Source organism: Lolium rigidum, chromosome 3 (genome assembly GCF_022539505.1).
Source record: "Lolium rigidum isolate FL_2022 chromosome 3, APGP_CSIRO_Lrig_0.1, whole genome shotgun sequence".
NCBI classification, from domain to species: Eukaryota; Viridiplantae; Streptophyta; class Magnoliopsida; order Poales; family Poaceae; genus Lolium; species Lolium rigidum.
This window is the reverse complement of record NC_061510.1, coordinates 141,826,702-141,850,482: the sequence shown is the minus strand read 5'-3', so window position 1 is coordinate 141,850,482 and position 23,781 is coordinate 141,826,702. Positions and strand designations below refer to the sequence as shown.

The 23,781-nt window shown below is 47.8% G+C and overlaps 3 protein-coding genes across 3 annotated transcripts; 2 read left to right on the top strand and 1 right to left on the bottom strand.

Annotated features, from left to right (window-relative positions):
- Nucleotides 1-7,938: 7,938 nt before the first annotated feature.
- LOC124702415 (blue-light photoreceptor PHR2) lies at nt 7,939-10,881 on the top strand. The gene is made up of 4 exons (XM_047234556.1): nt 7,939-8,874; nt 9,767-9,996; nt 10,118-10,216; nt 10,527-10,881. Exons 1-4 carry the CDS (start codon nt 7,954-7,956, stop codon nt 10,612-10,614), a joined length of 1,338 nt encoding a protein of 445 aa, XP_047090512.1. The 5' UTR covers nt 7,939-7,953; the 3' UTR covers nt 10,615-10,881.
- A 583-nt stretch (nt 10,882-11,464) lies between these two features.
- On the bottom strand, nt 11,465-12,874 carry LOC124698317 (60S ribosomal protein L22-2-like). Its single transcript, XM_047230807.1, has 2 exons — nt 12,585-12,874; nt 11,465-11,776 (listed from the first exon to the last, which is right to left on the bottom strand). Exons 1-2 carry the CDS (start codon nt 12,833-12,835, stop codon nt 11,632-11,634), a joined length of 396 nt encoding a protein of 131 aa, XP_047086763.1. The 5' UTR covers nt 12,836-12,874; the 3' UTR covers nt 11,465-11,631.
- A 3,325-nt stretch (nt 12,875-16,199) lies between these two features.
- On the top strand, nt 16,200-19,004 carry LOC124698316 (peter Pan-like protein). Its single transcript, XM_047230806.1, has 6 exons — nt 16,200-16,478; nt 16,591-16,821; nt 16,908-17,000; nt 17,085-17,272; nt 18,579-18,772; nt 18,868-19,004. Exons 1-6 carry the CDS (start codon nt 16,200-16,202, stop codon nt 18,975-18,977), a joined length of 1,095 nt encoding a protein of 364 aa, XP_047086762.1. The 3' UTR covers nt 18,978-19,004.
- The last annotated feature ends 4,777 nt before the right edge of the window (nt 19,005-23,781 follow it).

The window sequence follows — 23,781 nt, the reverse complement described above, 5'->3', positions numbered from 1 at the left end:
AATTGGCCTACTCCTACAAATGTTGGTCAAGTCCGAAGTTTCCATGGACTTGCCGGTTTCTACCGCCGCTTTGTGAAAGATTTTAGCACCATTGCTTGCCCTTTGAATGAGCTTACGAAAAAGAATGTTCCATTTGTGTGGGGCAAGGCCCAACAAAAGCTTTTGATGAGTTGAAAAAGAGACTTACCGAGGCTCCTCTACTTGTTCTTCCGAACTTTTCCAAAACTTTTGAGATTGAATGTGATGCGAGTGGACTCGGTATTGGTGGAGTTCTTATGCAAGATGGAAAACCCGTGGCATACTATAGCGAGAAGTTGGATGGCGCACGCCTCAACTATCCTATATATGACAAGGAACTTTATGCTTTGGTTCGTGTTCTTGAAGTTTGGCAACACTATCTTTGGCCAAAAGAGTTTGTTATCCACTCCGACCATGAGTCTTTGAAGTATTTGAAAAGTCAACACAATTTGAACAAACGTCATGCAAAATGGGTTCATTGAGTCCTTTCCATATGTAATCAAATACAAGAAGGGCAAGGACAATGTTGTTGCGGATGCTCTTTCCCGCAAGCTCACCCTTTTACTCACTCGTTTGGATGTCCATGTTTTGGGTCTTGATGAAATCAAAGACTTATATGCTTCCGATACTTTCTTTGGCCCAATCTTTGCAAAGTGTTCTAGTGATAAGGGCATCGATGATTTCTATTTGCACCAAGGATTCTTGTTCAAGGGCAACAAACTTTGCATTCCCATGTCTTCGCTTCGCCTTTTGCTCTTACAAGAATCGCATGGTGGTGGTCTTATGGGACACTTCGGAAGAGAGAAGACATATGCCATGCTCTCAACTCACTACTATTGGCCAAGAATGTACCGCGACGTGGAACGCCTTTGCCGCCGGTGTACAACATGTTTACAAGCTAAGTCCACTTCCAACCCCTATGGCCTTTATACACCGTTACCTATTCCTCATGCTCCTTGGTCCGACATAAGTATGGATTTTGTACTAGGATTGCCTAGAACCAAATATGGTCATGATTCAATTTTTGTAGTGGTTGATCGATTCTCTAAAATGGCTCATTTTATACCATGCTCTCGAACGGATGATGCTTCACATATTGCCTCCTTGTTTTTTAGGGAAATTGTGAGACTCCACGGTGTACCAAGAAGCATTGTGTCGGATCGAGATGTCAAATTCATGAGTTACCTTTGGAAGACACTAATGGCCAAGTTCAACGTCAAGCTTTTGTTCTCGTCATCCTCGCACCCACAAACCGATGGGCAAACCGAAGTGGTGAACCGAAGCCTATCCACACTACTACGAGTGCTTGTCAAGAGGAATTTGAAGTCATGGGAAGATTGCATCCCGCATGCGGAGTTTGCCTACAACCGGTCCAAGCATTCTACAACAATGAGAAGTCCATTCATGGTCGTCTACGGGTTTGAACCACCTACGGCGATTGACCTCCTTCCTCTCCCGCTACATGAGCAAGTAAACATGAACATCAACAAGCGAGCACAATACATGAAGAAGCTACATGAAGATACAAGGGCAACAATCGACCAACAAGTTCTTCGTCAAGCCACTAGACTCAACATGAAGAAAAAGGCACGGATCTTCAATGAAGGAGACCAAGTATGGATACACCTCCGCAAGGACCGCTTTCCCCAAGAAAGAAACTCCAAGCTCAAGCCCCGAGGCGATGGTCCTTTCAAGGTCCTCAAGCGCATCAACGACAACGCCTACGTCATCGACATACCAACATCCAAGTTCTTGGTGAGCAACACATTCAATGTGTCCGACCTCTCACCCTATCATGGCGATGAGGAGATCATAGAGTCGAGGACGACTCTTTCCCAAGGGGGAGATGATACGGGGTGGCCTTTGGACACCGCCTCCTCAAGACCGACAAGCCCTCCTCGTGGCCCAATGACACGAGCTCGAGCCAAAGCCCTACACCAAGAGGTGAATTCGCTCCTCTCCACGTATGCATTTGATACTCCCTTGGATGGCATGCTACTTCATGCAAATACCCTATGCTCAATCAGGTACATCGACCAAGACGCAAGCCATGGAGACCAAGCCATTGGAGAGAGAGCTGGAAATGAAGAAAATGGAGTTACAGCGCCCCAGCCGGAACTTCCGCCCTCCAGGACCGGAACTTCCGGCCAGATGCCTCCCAGATGCTCTCAAGATGCTTTCCAGCGCCCAGGAAACAGGTTCCAGCCGGAACTTCCGCCCCCAAGGACCGGAACTTCCGCCCACCGGAACTTCCGCCCAAGTTCCGCCCAAGTTCCGAAAGTCGGCGAAAACCATACTGGATGTTACTGCGGGACAATGGCGCATTTCCGGAACAAGGCCGGAACTTGGCCGGAACTTCCGCCCGACCGGAACTTCCGCCCCTCCGGACCGGAACTTCCGCCCCGACCGGAACTTCCGCCCATGATGACCGGAACTTCCGCCCCATCGAACTTCGAGCACAACAGACACTTTTAGTTGTAACTTATCCCTTTGCCCCACCTACTATATATAGCCTAGTTGGCTCAGATCTGAGATTAGACTTGATGTGAAATTAAACCTGAGCTTAGCTCACCCTTGTGGGAACCCTACCTAGATCTTTGATCTTGTACCCACCCGAACACCTTGTCGACTCGTGAAGATCTCTTTGGCGACTTCTACCGATTTGTTGGTCTTTTGCTTGCACTTCTACCTATTTGGTCTTTTGCTTGCACTTCTATCAACCTTCCGGTCTTTTCGCCCTTCTAGATCTCTCGGGATTCGACTTGTCGATCTCTTTGCGGGACTTCTACCGGAAGGTCTTTTCTCGCAACCTCTATCGAGTTGGTGTATCGGGCCAACGAGGGAAAACCGGTTTGTGTGCGTGTGTGTGTTGTATCTCCACGATTCCCCCTCGCGTTCCTCGTGTTCATCGCGTTCATCCCCCTACCCCCACGAGTTCCACCCAAATCCGTGAAGATCGGGCACATCCTTGGGCTTAGCCCTTATCACGGAAGGAGAAGGCCACGACGATGGTGGATTGGGTATGATCTACGCCTATCTTATTGCATATGAATTGGTGATCAATGTTGTTGCATATGATTTGATGATCCAACTTGTTGCATATGAATTGGTGATCAATATTGTTGCATGTAAATTGATGATCCAACTTGTTGCATATGAATTGGTGATCAATGTTGTTGCATATGAATAGATGCTCAAAGCCCTCGAAATGTACAAGCACCAACACGAGGACAAAGACTTTCTGTTTATGCATTGCTTCAACAAGCTCCAATGTTGCAAGAAATGGGACGACCTCCTCCACACTCTCTTGAAGGACGGAGAAGATGGGCCGGTCGATCCAGCCGACGTCTCCACCGGGCGCCCCATTGGCAACAAGAAGGCCAAGGCCGACAGGAATGCAGCGCCGGTATTGGCAGCCATGGACGCCTCCATCGAGAAGATGATCACCTCGTTCTCGGTGGAGAACAAGGAAGCTGCCGATAGAGCCACCGTCGTGTGGAAGGCCATCCTCGACAAGCAAGACGCCAAGATCGAGTTGGAGAGGGAGAGGGTGGAGGCGGCGAAGATAGAAGCTCACGCCGCTGCCATGAAGGCCAACAATGAAGCGACGCGGCTACCGTTGGCCAAAATGTCTCAAGAATCAAAAATCTTGATGGCCGACATGGAGAAGATGGACCCCTTGGCACGGGCGTGGCACGAGATGTACCGCGAACGCATCGGCCAAGAGGTGATGGCGGCGCGAGCTGCGTCGGCGTCTCCCCCGACACCGTCCATCTCTACCCCGGCATCGTCCGTGTTCATGTCTCCACCGCCACCGTCTGCGTTCATGTGTACCCCGCCACCGTCCGCGTTCATGCCTCTCCCGGTGACCGTGGATCCTGTTGCAGCGACGGAGCTGCCACCGGTCGCCGATGAGGAAGCCATCGAGGTTGCACCACTCGTGACCTCCTTCGTGTGATCATGCTATCATATGGCTTCAAAGCCCTTTTTTGCGCCGGAAACGGCGATCTGGTGGCCGTCTGTTGGCCCAAACTTCTTATTCCAAAACATATTCGTATTTGGTGGCCGTGTGTTGGCCCAACTTCTTATTCGTAGACTTATTCGAATTTATATGGTTGTGTTTGAGATTTCAAATTCAAATTATCTATCGGAGCAGCCTGTTTGGAGGCGCCGTGTGGGAGCAGCTCCCCTAAATGGAGAATGTTGTGCCGACACCCCAAACGGAGATACCGGCGCCCCTACCGGCGCCTATTTGGAGGCTACCGGTGAAAATGCTCTAAACTGCATTTTTAGTGGGCTTAAACGTGCAGCACTGTCAGCCATCACAATCTGGGGCAAAGTATACCCAGCCATCACAGTCAGAATCGGCACTCGTGCCAAATCAAGCTAGCTCATGTGAGACTCTGTTACAGTTTCTTGGACAGAACGTAAAATCAACGGCTTCGAAGGAGCTAACGCAAATGTCCCTGATCTCCCTAAAAAGAACACTAATCGGTGCAAGATCATATTTATGATCCTTATTAAGCGCACTCACCAAAGTCTGAGAATAAAACTCAAAAACCACGAGCTGAAAACTCAGAGCCGCTGCTCCTTCGACCGCCGCTACACAGGCCTCCATCTCTGCCTGCAAAGCATCATTTAGACTACTCATAGTGCAAGTAATTTTATGAGTAATTTTCTGTTTAACTCAGCAAATTTTCTTATGTGGCAGTGAGTTAATGATGATAGAGGAAAATGACGACCTCCAATGGGGCATATGGGCATCTCCAGCAGGGCGACCCAAAATGACGACCCAAACTATTTGTCTGATACTGCCCTAGCATATGTGTCTCAACTAACTCACCCTCAAATTTCCAATCACCATCATAGATGCTATCATCTCTCTCTTTTTGAACGATCATGTTGTGTATGACGACACATGTTGTCATCACCTCTCACATTCTCTCATCGCTCCAGGTTCTATCATGGTGCCGAACAATTTCCCAACGTGATTGCAACACACAAAATGCATGTTCTACATCCTTTCGAGCAACCTCTTGCTCTTTTGCGAACCTCTTGCATTTTTTATTTTCAGGGTTATTGATTATCGTAGCAAAGGTGGCCCAGCAAGGGTAGATGCCATCATCTAGATAATAACCCTTGTCATAAGAATGACCATTGATCTCATAGGAAACTTGGGGAGCATTGCCTTTTGCAAGCCTAGCAAACACCGGTGAGTGTTAGAGGACGTTGGTATCATTGTTGGATCTTGCCATGCCGAAGAAGATTGCCAAATCTATAGATCTTGTGATGCCACTGCCTCTAGTATGACCGTGCACTCCTCCGCATGCCCTTTGAAATGCACTTACCAACCAAAAGGACAATTCTTCCACTACCAACGCATGCAGTGTATGTTGCCCAACATCCTAGGAAACCGCCTATTTTCGTTGATGGACAAGAGGCGGGCAGTGTCTTCGATGGTCAGCTATCTCAGATAAATTTTGCCAAACACAACAATAACAGTGGTGAAAACCTGTACATGGCATCAATGCATGTGGACTCGCTCATGCGCAAGTACTCATCAACCAGATCACCTGGTACTCCATACGCAGTTGTCGAATGGCCGTCGAACATTTTTTTGTACGAGAAAAAGCCAACCTTACCGGTCGCATTGTGCTTGGCCTCGAAGTAGGTGTCATACGTCATCACGCCATGAAGAATATCGAGAAATAACTTTCTAGACATCCAATAGCGGGGATGGAATGTCTTCGCATCGTACACCGGATTGGTTGGGTGCAAATAGTCTTCCATAAGGCGTGCATGTCCACTGACTCGATCTCCGTTTTTTTGGCCTTGCGCTTCACCGACGATCCACCCCTGCGCTTTTGGCAGCAGATAAATGTCGTGCACATGCTTGCAGCGGTGAACAAGATTTCAATCTCACCGTCGAAATCCTTGTCAGATGATTATTCGATGACATTTTTGTATAAAAACTAAATTTCCTTACTACTTATCTGCACAAGAGAAAGAAAGTAGGTCAGTCCTATGTCTATGCCCACGCCGTTGCAATGGAGGAGAAATAAGATTGGACTCAATTCATACCTCAAGGTCGATCGGGCCACCGGAGCAGGTTGTGGGCGCACCGCCGAGCGAAGCTTCCAAGCTTGCGTTTGTAGATGACTTGCTGCTATGGCCGATGGTGGAATGGAGGACACAGCCTAGTCAACTAAAACAACACGTGCGGTAGGCGCCCTGGCTAGAAATGGGGATGCTCTTAGGGCATCTTCAACGGGGCGACACAAACGGACGTTGTGTGACCGTTTGCGTTCGCGCGGACCGGAAATGCGTCTGCACCCTGCTTCAGCGGGGCGACGCATCGTGTTCGTGGCGTCCGCGAAGACGCAAACGCGACGCAAATATGCGGCACGTTTGCGTCTCCGCGGACGCTGCGCGGACGCGCAAAGCGTCCGCTCGCTTCCCCACGGGCCCGCCCGGCAGCGACCCTGGTCCTATCGGCCTCGCATTAAACCACAACAAACGCGCGAATGGCAACCGCCGGAGTGGCAACCGCACCGATCAACCCGCCAACCGTCGGCATGGAGCGGCGAACCGTCGCGGAAGAGCAACCACCGGCCTCTTCGTTGATCCCCGCAGAATATAACCCCTGCGTCTACTGTAATTCACGTCCAACCGCCTTCTCCTTCTCCTTCTTCTCCAACACCGGCACGCCATGAGCGACTACACCCTACCGTCTGACTCCGACAGTGAGGGCAAGCCACCGGGATGGCGGCATTGGTGGGAAACATACGCGACACCAAGCGACCCGGGCTCCACGCCAAGTGACCCTGCCTCCACGCTGAGTGTGGAGGAGGAGGACGGAGGCGGCAATGCCAGCGACGACCAGGAGGTGGACGGAGGCGCCCCTGGCAGCGACAGCGAGGAGGAGGAGAAGGAGGAGGAGGAGGAGGAGGACTCTGACGCCAGGTTCGACCGGCTGGAGGCGCAGGAGGCGGCGGACGACGAGGCGGCGGCAAGGAAGGAGGCCAGGGCCCGGGCAAGGGCGCTGGCGCGGGCGGCGCGTCGTCATCGTCCGTTCAACAACGACACTTCGTCCGACTCCAACTCCTCGATGGATGCGTCGTCCTCCAGTTACGACGAGGAGGTGACAAGAAAGAAGCGCAGGAGTGAGGACGACGAGGCAGGGCTTCTAACGAGAAGGCCAAAAATTATTTTTAGTTTATATGTTTTTAAATTTGTTCTTGTTTGTATGTTAAATATGTTTGAACCTTTTGATTGAAGTATCCGGTGAATTGTTTAGGCTATAATCTATTCGATTGGAGCAACATGACATCATTCAGTACTACTTTTTCGCGTTTAAACTAGCCCATTCAACAAAAATGAAAAGAAGGAGCACGAAAAAAACACTTGCATGTCCAAAATACGTCCGCTGGGGGCGGCCCCCGATGCAAACGGACATTTCGCCCCTCGCGGTCATTTCCGCGTCCGCCAGGCAACGCAAACGGACACCCCCGGATAATTGGGCGTCCGAAATGCGTCGCTCCGTTGGAGATGCCCTTAGCAAAACAAGAGATAATAGCTTTTGCCACCACCAACCTTTGCCCTTTGGACTAAATGGGAACATAGAAATTACTTGGATAATAACTAGAGAAACAAGCAAAAAGTCCTTGGCGCTCAGCATATAAATTACAAAATGTACCGTTCTTTCAAAGACCTCGCGTGACAACGGGAAGGGTGGTTGGTTTGGTGCCAAAATGGCGAGATCGGTACACGAAATGGTTGGTGGAATTTCCAAAAGAAAAAGAGTTGGTGGTGGCATCTAAAAAATTCTCGACCATCTTCCCCGCTTGGCCTCCCCCGACCCTCCCTCCTCCCCTCGCGCCTCATCTCATCCACACCAAACCCACTCCCGCATCTCAACTACCGCCACCGCCACCCATGGCCGCCGCCTCCGACGCCGACCCCGCCGCCCGCCCTCGCGACGACCCCAACCTCCCCTTCGCCTCCTTCTCCCTCTCCCTCTCCCTGCGCACGCCCACCGCCCCCGCCACACTCGCCTCCGTCCCCTCCACCGTCAACCTACCCACCCAAATCTCCACCCTCGCCGTCTGCCTCCACCCCTCCTCCTCCCCGCGCCGCTCCACCCGCCTCAACGCCGCCGCGGCCTCCCTCCTGTCCCCGCTCACCGCCTCCTCGCCCAGCCTCTCCCGCTCATTCCCCTCCGGAGCCCCGGGCGCCGCGGGCCGCCGCCGCACGCTCGTCTGGTTCCGCGCCGACCTGCGCCTCCACGACCACGAGCCCCTCCACGCCGCCGTCGGCGCCTCCTCCTCCCTCCTCCCCGTCTTCGTCTTCGACCCGCGCGACTTCGGGAAGTCCCCCTCGGGCTTCGACCGCACCGGCCCTTACCGCGCCAGCTTCCTGCTCGACTCCGTCGCCGACCTGCGCCGCAGCCTCCGCGCGCGGGGCGGCGACCTGGTGGTGCGCGTGGGCAGGCCCGAGGTGGTGATCCCCGAGCTCGCGCGCGCGGCCGGGGCCGAGGCCGTCTACGCGCACGGGGAGGTCTCGCGGGACGAGTGCCGCGCCGAGGAGAATGTCAGCAAGGCCATTGAGAAGGAGGGCGTCGAGGTCAAGTACTTCTGGGGCAGCACGCTCTACCACCTGGACGATCTGCCATTCAGGCTCGATGACATGCCATCCAACTATGGCGGATTCAGGGAGGCCGTCAAGGGCTTGGAGGTTAGGAAGGTGCTGGACGCTCCAGAAGAGGTCAAGTGCGTGCCTATGAAGAATGTGCTCGAGCCCGGCGACATCCCCACGCTTGCTGAGCTTGGGCTCTCTGCGCCACCGGCCATGGCACAGGTAAAAGTTCTCAGAGACGCTCATTCTTACCAAACACGTTTTAATCTGGAGCCACTTGCCAAGTACGTTGTACTAATAGTTTATGAATTAGATAGTTCCCCTGCAGAATTGTGCAAATAGAAGTGGATGGAGTAGCTAGCCAACTATAGCATGCTTGGTAACCTTGACCACTTAGCTAGTCAATTGTTGTACTCCCTCCGATCCCTTTTAATTGACTCGGATTTAGTACAAAGTTGTATTAAATCCCAGACAATTAAAAAGGATCAGAGGGAGTAATAGATTCTATTCTTAGGTGATTATTTTGGTAGGTTGGATCAACGTCACGAAAGAAAATTCGGTAGAAAAGTTGGTTGTGTCGTTTGTGTTGGTTCATATGGCCTAATTATTTCCTGCTGGCTATATTATTGAAGGTAGTGCCGGGGTTTGCCTGCTTGCTTTCTTGTTTGCTCATGTTTGTGGTTGTGTGAGTAGTATGAGACAAAATGAAAACACGACTCTTCCTTTTCTGGTCGTAAACTGATAAAATGCGGTAACAGGATTGTACCACATGAAAGTAAAGTATCATGGTTTTGTCTTTGCTTCCGTGCAATCTTGATATTCTATGTGTAAAATGCAGACAGCGGCATTGATGCTGACACCAAATGCTTAGTTTTGCGGTTTGTGTGCGTAGTCTGTGGATAGTGACATCAATGACAGGGTCAGTTTATTTGAGACGTAGGTCATTTCTTTGTATGTTGTTTAACTAGTAGCATAATTTTATTTATGTTTCCATCAGTGATGTGTGTATGCTCTTGCCAGTAACAATTCAATACCCTACACACATTCGTTAAGCATAATTATCCCCATGTGTGCTACTTATTTCTGAACTTCAAAATTAATTTTGTTCATGTAGGAATCAAAATCTGCTGTCGGTTCAACTCTCATTGGCGGTGAAGCAGAAGCCCTGGAAAGGCTCAAGAAATTTGCTGCAGAAATTTGTATGCAGCCAAACAAAGCTGCCAAAGATGGTAGTCAGAATAGCATATATGGTGCTAATTTCTCCTGCAAAATTTCACCATGGCTTGCTACTGGGTGCCTCTCTCCACGTTTCATGTATGAGGAGTTAAAGAAGCATGCCGTTAGGTATGTCATGTTGCTGAACAGTACAGAAGCATAAAGAGAAAGTAGTAACATACTCAGTCTTGTCACTATGTTATGGTGTAGTTCATTTTGTGCATGACTGGCAATATTTTCTTCCTTGTAGAACAACTCCATCAGGGTCAACAGCCAAGAATGGTGACGGAGGATCGGATGCTGGAACAAATTGGTTAATGTTTGAATTGCTATGGAGAGATTTCTTCAGGTATCTATTGTTTATGAACCTCAATACTTATGATGATATCATTATACTACTTACAACCTTGTGATATCCACTGAATTGCAATTTTTTTGTTAAAGTAAAGTTTGTGTGTCCAATCAAGAGAACTCAAATGATAGTACAAGTGTTAGCTTCCTGTTATGCCTGCATGTCAAAACAATTATTGCAGCGAAGATGTTAAGCAGATGTACAGTTACTTTAATCATCAGCATGTAAACACTGACCACTAGATTATTAACTATAACTGCAGTATGATGTATCTGATGAGTGGTAACTGACAAATGAAACATCTTAGGTTCGTCACAAAGAAGTACAGCTCTGCACAGAAGACCTCCGGAGTTGTACCTGCCACTGGTTGCACACCCACCCCTGCGTTTGCTTGAGTATGCACGTAGATAGCCAAGCAGAGAATCAGCTCCAGATATTTGGTTGTGACCAACTTCCGCAATCTTTGAATGGTGTGAATCTTTTCCCAATAAATGTTGCTAGAAAGTGTTGCCCCAAGTAAGCTGTTCCTGCATTTTGGACCAATTTGATCTCAGAAGAGATTCATGTATCTGTCGACATTATTTGAAGAATCCAGTTTGATGTTGTGAGGAATCCAGTTTCTTTATTATTGTAATTGAATAAAATAAAATAGAAATTGCATAGACGGCTGTGAGGTAACAACAATGGTGTTTTGATACTCTGCATTCGTTACAGGCTTCGCGGTTTGCCTGAAATTCTGGATTTGAAAGCCCAAACTTTTAGCCATCTGGGCAAAAGAAACATGCACTGTTTGGGCATCTAAGATCTACCGAATATGATGATTAAAATTCCTGATATAGGTAGGATGCCATTTTGTAACCCACACCTGAGCATATTGTATTCTGGAATGTATTACCTGGTAAAGAGCAACATAAACTAAAATGAGATACGATCTGGCGGTCAAGCTCTCAGCAAACTATGGTTAAGATAGGCTATTGGGCCCCCAGAAGAATATGTTGCTGTTCCTGTAATGAATGAAAGAGGGAGAGAAATGCAGCAACAGAAACTAAAATAAGATATTGGTCTGCACAAACTGGAGTGCGCGTTCAAGCATGCTTCTCAGCAAACTATGGTTCCAAGATACGCTATTGGGCCCCGAGAAGAATGTGTTTCTGTTCCTGTGATTCAGTGAAAGTGGGAGAGGAAGGCAGATTAAGAGAGAGTAATAGGTCAGGACAAAACTATCACATGGCCACAAATCACGTCTCTACAAACCACAGCAACAAGAACAGATAATTTCTCAACTTGGTTATCGCATCACCCAGAGTCACCACAATTCAAAACATTGGTGGAAAATTGAACATCAAAACTCTACTACATAAGTGCCCCAGCAAGTTCAAAGTTTCACAAGAGATAGAAACAAGGCATTGCATCTAATCCTCCTCCTCGCCCTCATTCTCAGCAATGTTGAAGTACCGGAGCTCGTAGACGCTGCGGTCCTTGTTGGAAGAAATCACCCGAAGCCAGTCACGCACATTGTGCTTCTTCAGGTACTTCTTGGTCAAGTACTTCAAGTACCTGGGGAAAATGAGAATTTATCAAACTGAACATTACAAGAATACATGATACACAATGCACAAAAGCAATGGGTTTATCACCTATGCCCGTTTTCATGATAAATGAAAACAAAAAAGTATTGACAACTAAACTAAAATGGAGAATGAAGCAAAGACACTCATTTAATCTGATGCAGTGCAGACCATTACTAATTCCTAATACTAAAATGGAGAATTATAGACTTTTAGCAAAAAAAAGTTTATCCAGAATTCCAGGCCACAACACGAGAGGCAGCTAGATTGAACTATGCCATGTAAACATAACAAAAATTAGCCATGGCATCTGAACTGCCTCCAAATCTTTCACTAGCTGAGGTCAGTTCATCTAGACGTCTAGTACATTTCGTACAAACCATCTTACTAGACAGAGCCACTGAGACTGAAAAGCTACTGACTTCTATGCCACGAACTCATGACAAGTCAAAACAAAAGTTATTGACTACAACCAACAACACTTTTGATATAGCAGCGGGCAACCAGCAAATATGCAATTAGAGCACTACTACAATAACCATATAAATTTCCAGCACTGGACTCATATATGAATCAATATCACGCGTCGACAAAATACCTCTAGCGTTACATATTAGTACAACATCACAAATGGGACGGACTCCTAAGACCAATCAAAAGTTGACGACAATGGGCGCGCACAAGCACTTCCACAGATACAACGGCCCTGCGATTGAACAAGTACTAACCGGGAACCACACATGATTAGGACTGCGATATGGGTGGATCTGGGGAGGAGCAGGCAGGGGTGCTTATACCTCTTGGAGAAGGCCCCGTCGGAGGTGACGGTGACCTTGCTCTTGTCGCGGGCGACGGTGACGGAGTCTCCAAGGTTGCCGGCCTTGCCTCCAGCGACCTTGATGCGCTCCTGCAGGAACTTCTCGAGCGACGCGATCTCCATGATCTTGTCGTCGACGGGCTTGGTGCAGTCGATCACGAAGGTGACCGACCCCTTCTTCTTCCCGGCGCCAGCGCCGCCCTTGGTAGCCGCTGCCACGCCGCGCGCCATCTCTGCCGCCGCCTTGCTTGCTCTCCGGAGTCTGCTTCGGTGGTGGCTGCGCGGAGACGATAGGGTTTCGTGGAGGCGGGCGAAGGTGCCTTATAAATATGGTTAGGGTTCGGAAGATCGAACGGCCGCTATTGTTCGATGGAGAGACCGTATGCCATCTGGTGTTGCCATTCTAATTGTCCAATGGGCCAAATTGTTGGGCTATGTTAGGCCTCGATAAAGAATGCAGTTATCAAAATTTAAATGAGTTTTTTTTTCTTTCACAAAAACAAATGTATTTTTCTTCTTGTTAGATTTAGCTCCACGCTCCATCGGCTAGTTCTTACTTCTCAGACTTGCTTGAATTTCTTCCTTAATTGTTTCTGATTCTTGTTGGTAGGAATGGTGGTATTATACATGGATCCAGGTATCTACGGAAATGCGACCACTTGGACACAAGTATGAGAGCATTTTTTTGCCAGTAAAAATCACTGGAGGGTCCGGTTTGGGCATGCACACAGATTTTGCTCCATGAAGCAGCAGTGCCTCAGTTAGAGCCTTGGGTTGGAGGAAATGGATTGTTTGATGCAATCTTGGTGAGCTAACATGAATACTACTCCGTTTGTTCCATTTTGGTTGTCACTGATTTAGTATATACTAAATGTGCGACAAATAATATGGAAAGGAGGCAATGCTATCTTTTTCTTGGACCCGTATACATGTGTATTAGGGTTCGTCCATTAGGCTCCGACCCACATGCTAGTGGCTTGCTCCTACAATTTCAAATTTTTGTTGATTGGGCTATTATTTTTTGTATCTTTGTTGCTACGCTTTGTACACTTCTTAATTGCTACCTCGATTGGTTTCATATGTTTTTATTGCTTCACGGACATCCATGAATAGTTGGATATCCAGTGTATAGACATGGATGGATCTTTCTTCCCACGAATAATGGATAAGCATATGGATGTGAACATGCATGTGTAAGAGAGCTTCACCCATCCAAACTTGATCCATTCATATCCCAGCTTGTTGGGCTAATTTTCTACATGGAGGTGAAATGGCAACAAAACTCAAACCACATAAATTCATCACTTTGTGGGCCCCACCAGTCTCAGCTGACAAATATGATGAGACGTCTTTTCGAGAAAGAAGAGGAAACCCTACCAGCCCTTCCCTTGGTGACTTGTGGTGTGAAATCATGCATGCTCAAAGTAGAGCAACAAAACTCCGCACATGCAGAAAAGAAAGTGAGAGAAACGAAGTCCAAATGGGTGGCTCTTTGTTGATCTTGTTTATCAGTGGCTCAAACTGTTTGGACTGACTTCAAACTTGCTAAGTTTGTTCCACTTGAATCACTTTCAATTTGTGTAGTTTGGATTGACTATTCACTTAGTGGAACACCATATTTGAGAGTTGTTTAGTCTAGTGTTTAGTTAGATTTGTTTGTGGGCAGTTTAAAGGTGCATATTCTTGAGATATTATTAGCTTGGGGAGTCAAATATTGTTGGATTGAGCTGAAATTCTGATAGCAGGTTGAGGACTCGCCATACCAGATATCTACAAAGTTTTATAAATTTAGGTTAAGCATTTTAAAGAATGAAAACGAAAGTTGGCAGAAATGGTAGTGTCTTGTACTCAACTTTTCATAACACAAGAAGCATTTTTCCCTTAAAATAAGGAAATATCAATTCAACACCAAGCTTTCAATCACGGGAAAATTCATTTTATTTGCGTGTAGGGTAAGTCCGAGGGCAAAAGGAGATGATATAATGAGGATGCAATTAATGTAGTAGGAATGGAATTAAATTTAATATTTTGCTAGCTCGGTTGAATGTAAATCGATCATAACTCATGGTTTCTATATGTGTGCATCTAATTCTTGATCGATTGAGAATTAGCTAAACTTTCAGTCGAGTGACTTTATCCTACGATCTTGTGCAGCATGAACTATTTTTTCTCAGTTGCAACTCACTTGCAACTTGAAATTTTCCAGTTGCAACCCACCTCTAGCACGAATCATGATGCAAATCCAGAGGTCAAGGATTTGTTGAGCTCTAACTTAATTTTCAGTCGGCCGAGAATTAGCAAAACCGTTCCTATGCTGACATATAATAGTTGAACTACCAAGAAGAAATAGCTAGATCACTAAATCAGACAAGGAAGACCAACAGTTTGTACATTTGCATCTTCAAAGTTTAAAGATTGAATTTATAGTACTCCCTCCGATTCATATTAATTGACTTCAACATGGATGTATCTAGACACATTTTAGTTCTAGATACGTCCATATTAGAGTCAATTAATATGAACCGGAGGGAGTAGTATCATTTATGCATGTAATTATTTTAACGGAAATTTGCATGTGGTGTTTTAACGCGGCAAAATGCAGGTAATGCCACTTGGCTAGTTCTTTGGAGAATCGTCATCAGAGGAGATATATTGCTTGGCGTATTGGTAAACTCTGGATCATGATCCTGACTGGTAACCTAGAAAAAGACCAGCCCCAAGCAATACACACACTGTGATCGGAGCACATTTCCTGTCAGTTAAGAAAACGGATTTTTTAGAGAAAGCGGAGACGAACAATCAAAAGAAACACGGAGAACAGTCAAGGATCAATAATAGTACGAAACAGATGCGTACCTGCAGGCGCGGACGATCTCTTCCATGGGCTTCACGCCAGGCCTCGTCAACTTGTACGCCACCGTGCCGCCGGCCCCCGCCACGCACAGGCCCCCTGGTGTCACAAGAAAATCATAACTCCGATCAACCCACGTCGGCCGATCACGAACTCACGATCATTCACCCGATGGCAACTCGGCGAGGCATCACGGCGCCGACAAGATCGACCACAGTGTACCGAGAAACCTCTGAAAGCCGTGGCGCACGTACGTACCGGCAGAGGCGGCCTTGTGCGCCGTGGCCCAATCCAGCGCCGACTCCATCGCGGTCTTCCTCACCACCCCGTTCTTGCGGTCTTCCTCCCGCTGGTTCCTGCTCCTGAGGTCATCCCCGTAGTTACCGAGGCCGTGCCGTCCGCTTCGCACCATCGCTAGTTGATGGCTTGCTCTATCGCCTTCGTCTCCGATGCGATCGATACAGCGGCGGCCGGCGGCGATGCTCGGCGCAGCAAGAGAAAACGGGATGATTTGATCGGACAAACGAGCTTATCAAGCAGGCCTGATTTTTTTGAGACAATCAAGCAGGCCTGATGAGTACACAAATCGCGGGCTGGGCAGTCTGGGCTGGGCCGACGCGCCGTGAGAAGTATCCAGGCCATTTTCAAAGGCCCATTATAACTACCAGTCCTGCAAAACCCTAAGCCCCAACGCTCCGTCCGCGAAGTTACGCAACTGGTCTGTCTGCTACCCAAAACCTAGCCATGGCGCGAATCCACAGCGGCGGGCGGCGTGGCGGCGGCAGAGGTGGCGGCGGAGGCCGCGGGGGTCGCGGCGGCAGGGGAAGGGGCCCGAGCAAATGGAAGATGCCGGCGTCGGTGGCGCGGAAGCAGCAGGCCGTCACGGCCAACGTCGACCAGGTCACCGGCGAGAGGATCCCCAAGAGCTTCGTCTTCTCGCGCGGCAAGCTCCCCTCCACGCTCCGCCACCTCCAGCAGGACCTGCGCAAGCTCATGCTCCCCTACACCGCCCTCAAGCTCAAGGTCCCTATTCCTTACCCCCTCTTCCGTCCCCCACAGCCCCCAAATCAATCAGCTTGGTGATTACACTTCTTAGCGTCTCAACTAATTACTTCTCCGTCGAAACAATCAACAGGAGAAGAAGCGGAACAACCTCAAGGATTTCGTGAACGTCGCCAGCCCGCTGGGCGTGACGCATTTCTTGATCCTCTCCAACCCAAAGAGCTTGCCGCACCTGCGCTTCGCCAAGTCGCCGCAGGGCCCAACCTACACCTGCGAGATCAAGGAATACGCTCTCGCGGCCGACATCGCAAACTCCCAGAAACGGCCGAGGTGTCCCCCAGAGATATTCAAGAACTCGCCTCTGGTACATGCCTGGATTTTTGTTTATTTACTTGATTTGTCACAAACACTTTTGATTACATACTCAACTCACCTTTGGCTGGTTCACAGGTTGTGCTCAGTGGTTTCAATGGTCTCGGCGAGCCTTACAAGAGTTTTGTGACCTTCTTTCGGCATTTGGTCCCTGCTATTGATACAGATACTGTAAGTACTGCATGGTATATTCGTGATGGAACTTGATGTCCTTGTTTGTGCACTATCAAAATGATAGTGTATTTCGTATTGTAGGTTAAGCTAGCAACCTGTCAAAGAATATTGTTGCTACAGTATGACAAAGAGACAGAGCTTATCGATTTCCGGCATTACTCCATCAAGCTCCAGCCTATTGGGGTCAGCCGCAAGATCAGGAAACTCATGCAGAACAATCAAGTGCCAGACCTTAGGGACCTTAAAGATGTTAGTGATTTTGTGACAAAGTAAGAACTCAATCGCCTTTCTTACATTCTATTGTCTTGATATGATCGCAAGCTTGCGGCAATTTTTTTATAACACTATAAAATCCTTTTGGGATAAGTGCCAGCGTAGTATTGCTTTGCTTTGCACACATATACAATGTTTTGAAATTAGTTGGTATATACCATCTAGAATAAGAACATTAATAAGATAAAATGCAATTTTAGATCAATTTGACAGAAACAACTCCCATGCTTTAGTGTATAGAAAAAACCAAAAGTTCCAATTTTCAGTGGATACCTTCAATCAAGTATGTGGGCATGAGATAATATGTGAAAAATTCGACATGACTTTTGAGCAATCTGACTGATTTTTGATATCCCTATATCCTATTGTATGCTTTAAAATATCACGAGCCTTTTAAGAAGATTGTAGCCTCTATTTTCTATTACTAATATGCCTGTCTTTCAAGTCAGATGTTCAACTATTCAATATTTTATAAAACGAGACCTAATATTTAAGGATGGAATGAAGACTCAACTATACAAGATGTGATCTGTCTAATGCTTGTAGATGGAAAATTTTGATCCACATAATGAATCTAGTTATTGTAGTTGTAGTCAATAGTTTGTTGCTTTTTGGCCAGTTCACTCAATGGTTTGTTACTTTGAGATAAGAAAACAGCAACAATTTTAGCATTATGGCCTGATTTTTCATTTTATAATACACGGAAACCTACTATTCCTCATATTTCTTTTGTACAATATGTCTGCGTGGGTGCCCCGCACGCTGGCAGCCAGCGTTCAAGTCTTGGGGACTCCGCTGTGCGCGCATGGTTGTTTCTTCTATAAAAATACACCGCCATGGGCTAGCCCTGGCTGGTCTCTTATTTTTGTACAATCTGACAGTTGGAAAACATTCTCTTGCTTTAAACCATTGCTATCTTCCTATGAAGTTGTAATTTACAAATAGGTTTCTCCAGCAAGTATGCCCATCTTCCAAGTCCCTTGTACAATATTGGATGACTACCTTTCTTGTCTCCCCTTGTAATTTATTATAATTATTTTTTAGTATATAACAAAGAAACAGCCATTTGAGATATGTGGAAATGAATATCACAGAATGAATTTAGTCAAGTTGCACTTCTTTTTCCCCCGATTGTGGTCCTGCTTTCTGATCAGTTTGCTCAACGTTTTTTTTACATTGCGATTATATAATCAGATGATTCAGATGTCATATCCTGATTTATGATTTGCAATACACAACGCCTACCTTTCCTCAAGTTCTTCCTTTATAACGTTCCCCTTTGTTTGCTTGTCCATTTTCAAGAGCTGGATATGGATCAGAAAGTGAACCAGATGATGAAGCTGCAACCGTAAGCCTAGTAAGTGACGTAGACAAATTGAACAAAGCGTCCAGAAAAAGTGCCATCAGACTCCAGGAGATTGGGCCAAGAATGACCATGCACTTAGTTAAAGTTGAATCTGGGCTATGCTCGGGCGACGTCTTGTTCCCTATGTCTGGTAAGTTTCATGTGTTACCATCTTGGTTCTCTGAAACCCCTAGCGTCTATACTTTTCTTCTCCTGAACTTTAATGTTTTGTATATTATCATACAGTTGGAAAAGAAGATGGGAAGAAGGAAGAAGAGGAGGAAGAAATAGAAGATGCTGAGGATTTGATGGAGCTGGAGGATGGTTCAGACGATGATTCCGGTGACGAAGAGTAGTGTAGATGAGCTCAGGAGATGCTGACCTGCAGCTTTACGATTGTGCAAAATCTGAAGCAGCTACTGTATTGCAACGACAGAAACCTGTGTTTGGTTGATCCTTCAGAAAGCATAGTAGAAAGCTCTATCTCAATTGGTCGAATCTGACAGGTTTTTAGCTCTGTAACATGAGAGATTCTGTGTTCACCTCAGTTTTGCCTTACAATATATACCTCAATCCTTGGGGATGCAAAGTAGCGCTAGCTGCTGCAACAAAATTGGAGTATTGTCTTGTGAGTTATTTTGTGTGACGTGTCCCAGATAGTAAGGACTTACCTTATTAACACGTGGTTTACCTGTCAAGGGCGGAACGGCCCCACACATGCGAACAGCCACTCAGGTTGTATTGCACCAGCTGAAGCAGATGTAAAGAAATTGCAGGGTAGAGCGGGGTTTCCACAATCACATTTTTATTTGGGACTCTTTTTCCACGCTGCAACAATGTTCTTGACTCTTTGACTTTAGGGCATCTACTGGCCTGACGCGAACAAACCAAAAGTGTCCGCGTGGTGAAAAAATGGGGTTCCAGCGCAAAGGGATCGGCTCATTCGCATTGATGGCTCCAATTTGGACTGTGTATGCGTCGTCCACGACTTCAAACTCGGGCAAGGCCTGAACCGCGATGGCCTTTGATGACGTGCTATGACTTCACCGCTGGTTGGTGTTCTATGCCGCCATTAAGGGAACGCGACTGGATACCCCTTGTCATAAATCGGACGGCTGCCTCTCGGCCGTCCTTTTTAAGCAGATCATCGGTAACGCTTGATCCATGTCATCGCCCCATTGCAACTATCAGCGAAAGTCCTCCCAGTCCAGCCAACAACTTCCACAAGGCACCATGAAAAAATGGCATTCCAATGGAGGAAGTCAAAGAACGACAACGAGGCCAGGGCCTCCTCATGGAAGTCGAAGAAGCCACACAATCGCATGTGGAGCTGTCACCCTGTGGCCGCAGAGGAATCGCCAAAGATGGAGAAGGAGCTCTTCTTCGGCGTGGAAATCCCGAGTGAGAAAACTTAGGATGACATAGACGCTATCTTGCCTACATGGCCATGGTGGCCAATGAGGACGAAACTCTGTACCGGCTCTCGGTCCAGTCGGACGACATCAACGACGAAGAGGCGACAAGGCTCGCAATTCTGGTACCCTAGCAGCCTGCCACTGCGGCCAGAACCAAGCTATACCAACGTGGTCATGCCGGCAGGCATCTATTAGAACGGTGCAGACATAATGGGCTTGGAGGCCTCAGCTGTTGCCTGCACCTGCCGCAGACGCTCCTCCTGTGCTGGTGATCACCATGGACGCGTCGGCGCCCAACTGGCCTTGGGAAATGCCCGTGCTCGTCAGCCTAACCTAGCTTTCTGACGACGACGAGTAGTGTGGTAGGGTTTGAAGTAGTGAGTGTCGTTTGTTTTTGTTGTTCTATATCTATGTAAGTTATATTGTCTTGTCAAAATATTGACCTCCTTGCCTCTGCTTGAAATATATGAAAATTAGTATATTTGTGTCAGCCCACTAGGCAGTCACCTGACCCAAACGAACATTTCACGCAACGAGGCTAAGGCTGCGTTTGGTAGCAAAGTTTTTTTGAAGTATGTGTGCAATACCACAGTTTTTTAAAATACCACGGTTTCAAATACTTTGATGTGTTTGGCTACGACTAAAAACTGCAGTATTAATACTTCAGTATCCCTGAAACTGTGGTATTTTTGAAGTATTGCAAAAACAACTTCAGACCTCTTTTTTCTAAAACGGAGAAAGAGATAAAAAAAAATGTCCCCGCCTAGCTCGCTACTTTGAGCTGCCGCCGCCGCCTATATTCTTGACAATCAGATCGCTCCAGCCATGAGCAAAGGAGAAAGAGTGAAAGATATTTATCTTTCATCCATTATCTATTTCCGTTGGTTTGGTCGTGCGACCGGCCGGCGAGGGAGTTTGTGTAGAAGAGCTTGATCTCCTTGCATCCAATCTGTGCGGGACTTTGGTGGCAGCGTTCGTTGCCGCTGGCAGGACCGAGTAGTGGGACTTTGCCGTAACATTATCGGTCAAGGTGTCCATATAGACATACATCGATCAAGTAGGAGCACTTCCCAAACGCCTTGAAGTTTTTGTCAAAACTGAGAAATACTATAGTATCAAGAAACTGCAGTATTTTTCCCTATGCGCAAAAATACTTCAGTTTTGTAATACTTCAGTTTCAGAAAAACTTTGTTGCCAAACTAGGCCTAAATTGATATCCGCTCCTCGAACCAAACAAACCAAAACAGACACTCATTAGGCCGCTGGAGATGCCTTTAGCCAACATGTTACAACGTTTGCTGGCAATTGCTGCCGTGATTTTTTTTTTTGAACAATCTGCCGTGATATCTCGGTACATTCTGAAGCAGCGGTAACGATCTGACGACCCAATGCATTGCTGGCGGGCTGGCTTCATCCATGCCAGATCATCCAGTACTTCCAGTGCGATCGCCCTCTTTGTCGCCTGGCCGCAGTTTGAAGCATAGTTTAACCTGCGGCAAAAGGAATAATCCGTTGCTCGCGATCCCCGATTACCAGTTGCCACGTGAAATTAGGTCTGAGAGAATCCGAGATCCTGCGGCAGGCCCTAGGAGACGGTGGAGCTCATATAATAACTTGAGTCGCGCGTACAGTTTAGATCTGAGTCTCTTCCCCGATCGTTCTTCTACCATGTTATGGTGTCGGCTCTGACAGACGAGAAGTGGTAGCTCCGGCCCACTTGACGCGTATGCAGACCATGGGTAGGTTCCCGGAGATTCTGAGATGCAGTGGGAACCCTCGTCTGCACCGCGTACAAGCGAGCTGCGGCAACCAATCCCCGGTGTCTCCAGGGCTGATGAGCACGCCGTGGTAAATGTTCTAGGAGTATCTCAAGCATTCGGCGCTGGGCGTTTAGCGGGATAGTCCCACCTCGGAACTTTAGGCGCATCATCACCGGTTTATATGGCGAAGCTTGGCCACAGTTCTCGCCGAGTTCGGTGGCGCGAACTCGTAACCCAGATTTTTTTTTGAGACAAACTCGTAACCCAGATGATGAGGGGGCACTGCTGCTGGGCTTGGTCGTGTGGGCCCTTTACCCAATGACAAGTGGGGAGCAGCAGCAAGGCAGCTGCCTTCTGGGCTTGGTCGTGTGGGCCCTTTACCCAATGACAAGTGGGGAGCAGCAGCAAGGCAGCTGCCTTCTGGGCTTGGTCGTGTGGGCCCTTCACCCAATGACAAGTGGGGAGAATCCAGCTGCCACCTTTTTTTTTGTTCTTTTTCTGATTTATTACAACTAGCTGTGCTCTCCATCATACTCCTGCACATTTCCCTTGGGTCTTATAGCATCTCCAGCCGTGTTTCCCGAAGGGATTTTGGGGTAAAACCGTTTTTCATCTGGCGCGGTCCAATACGGTGTCCGGTGACCCGAGTTCGACCCCGTTACACAGGGGACGTTTCGGTCACGCCGGACAACACGAAAAGCGATACGAGGAGTGATGGAAACAACGCGTCAGCGGCACATTGAAGTTTAACCTAACCGTCGCCTACCTCGCGACGGAAGTTATTGGCGCGCAGCGACGGTACAGTTCCTGCAGAGGCACAGTGAAGCGTCTCGTCGCGCCTAGCTCTGCGTGCCGGCGTTAATGAGCGCCACCGCTCCCCCGCCTCCCTCCGACCTATAAAAAGGGCGCTCTCTCATCGTCCCTCACACATAAACCCTAGCGCCTCTCTCCCCAACCCTAGCCGCCACCATCTCAAAGGCCGAGGTCGCGGTCGTGGTCGTGGTCGCGGCAGAGCTGCACGGTCGTTGTCGCCTGCGACGCCATCGTCTTCATCGTCGGACCTGCAGGAGGAGGAGCAGGAAGTGCTGTTCGAGTTCGTCGTCGTCCTCAAGGGCGACCCACTCGGTATCTAGAGGCTGCCGGACAAGTTCACTGACTTTGTCGCCAGCAACGAGGCGGCCTCGCTGCATCTGCAGGAGGCTGCCTGCGACTGCTGCCGATGGCCGGTGGACGTGCTCTTTGACGGGCGCGACAAGATGTACCTCCACACCGGCTGGGAGAACTTGCGTGCTCACATTCTCCAACCTAGGCGAGGGGGATATGAGCGTCAAGGTGTTCGACGAGACGCGCTGCCGCCGGAACTACCACGACGACAACGATGAGGAGGACAATTGAGTGTTGTTTCTTCGCATAAAAAATAGGCACAAATGTTTTTGGACGTTCTTCCTCGAAAGGACCAACATGGCTATCATCACCAGCTAGATTTTCCAGTTTGGGTGACTGAGAGTGTTCTTTCTTGGCAGCGAACACACGAAATCTGCGATGCCAACACTAGTTAGGTTTTCTCATTTTCCAATGTTTTAATTTGTGTCAACCATGGTTCAAATTATGTATTAGTTTGTGAAAACCATGTTCCAAACTTTGTCTTAGTTTGTGTAAACCATGTTCCGAATTATGTATTAGTTTGTGGAATGTTTCTTCTCTCTAATGAGATAGAGTATTTAGAGATAAAAATGCAAAAAAAAAAGTATTTTAATGTTTAAAAAAGTTTGGGGGCGGTATTTGGGGGACGCGGAATGAAACACGTTCCCCAAACGCTCGAGAATGCTTTGAGGTACATGGCTGGAGATGCTCTTAGTCCAAGAATAGAAGAACCTAATCATAACGATTATCCCGTGATCAAACGGATATCACCTCTCGGTTTTTTACCAAGTGTATTCGCACCACCGCCATCCAGTAACATCTACCGCGCACTATATCAGGGC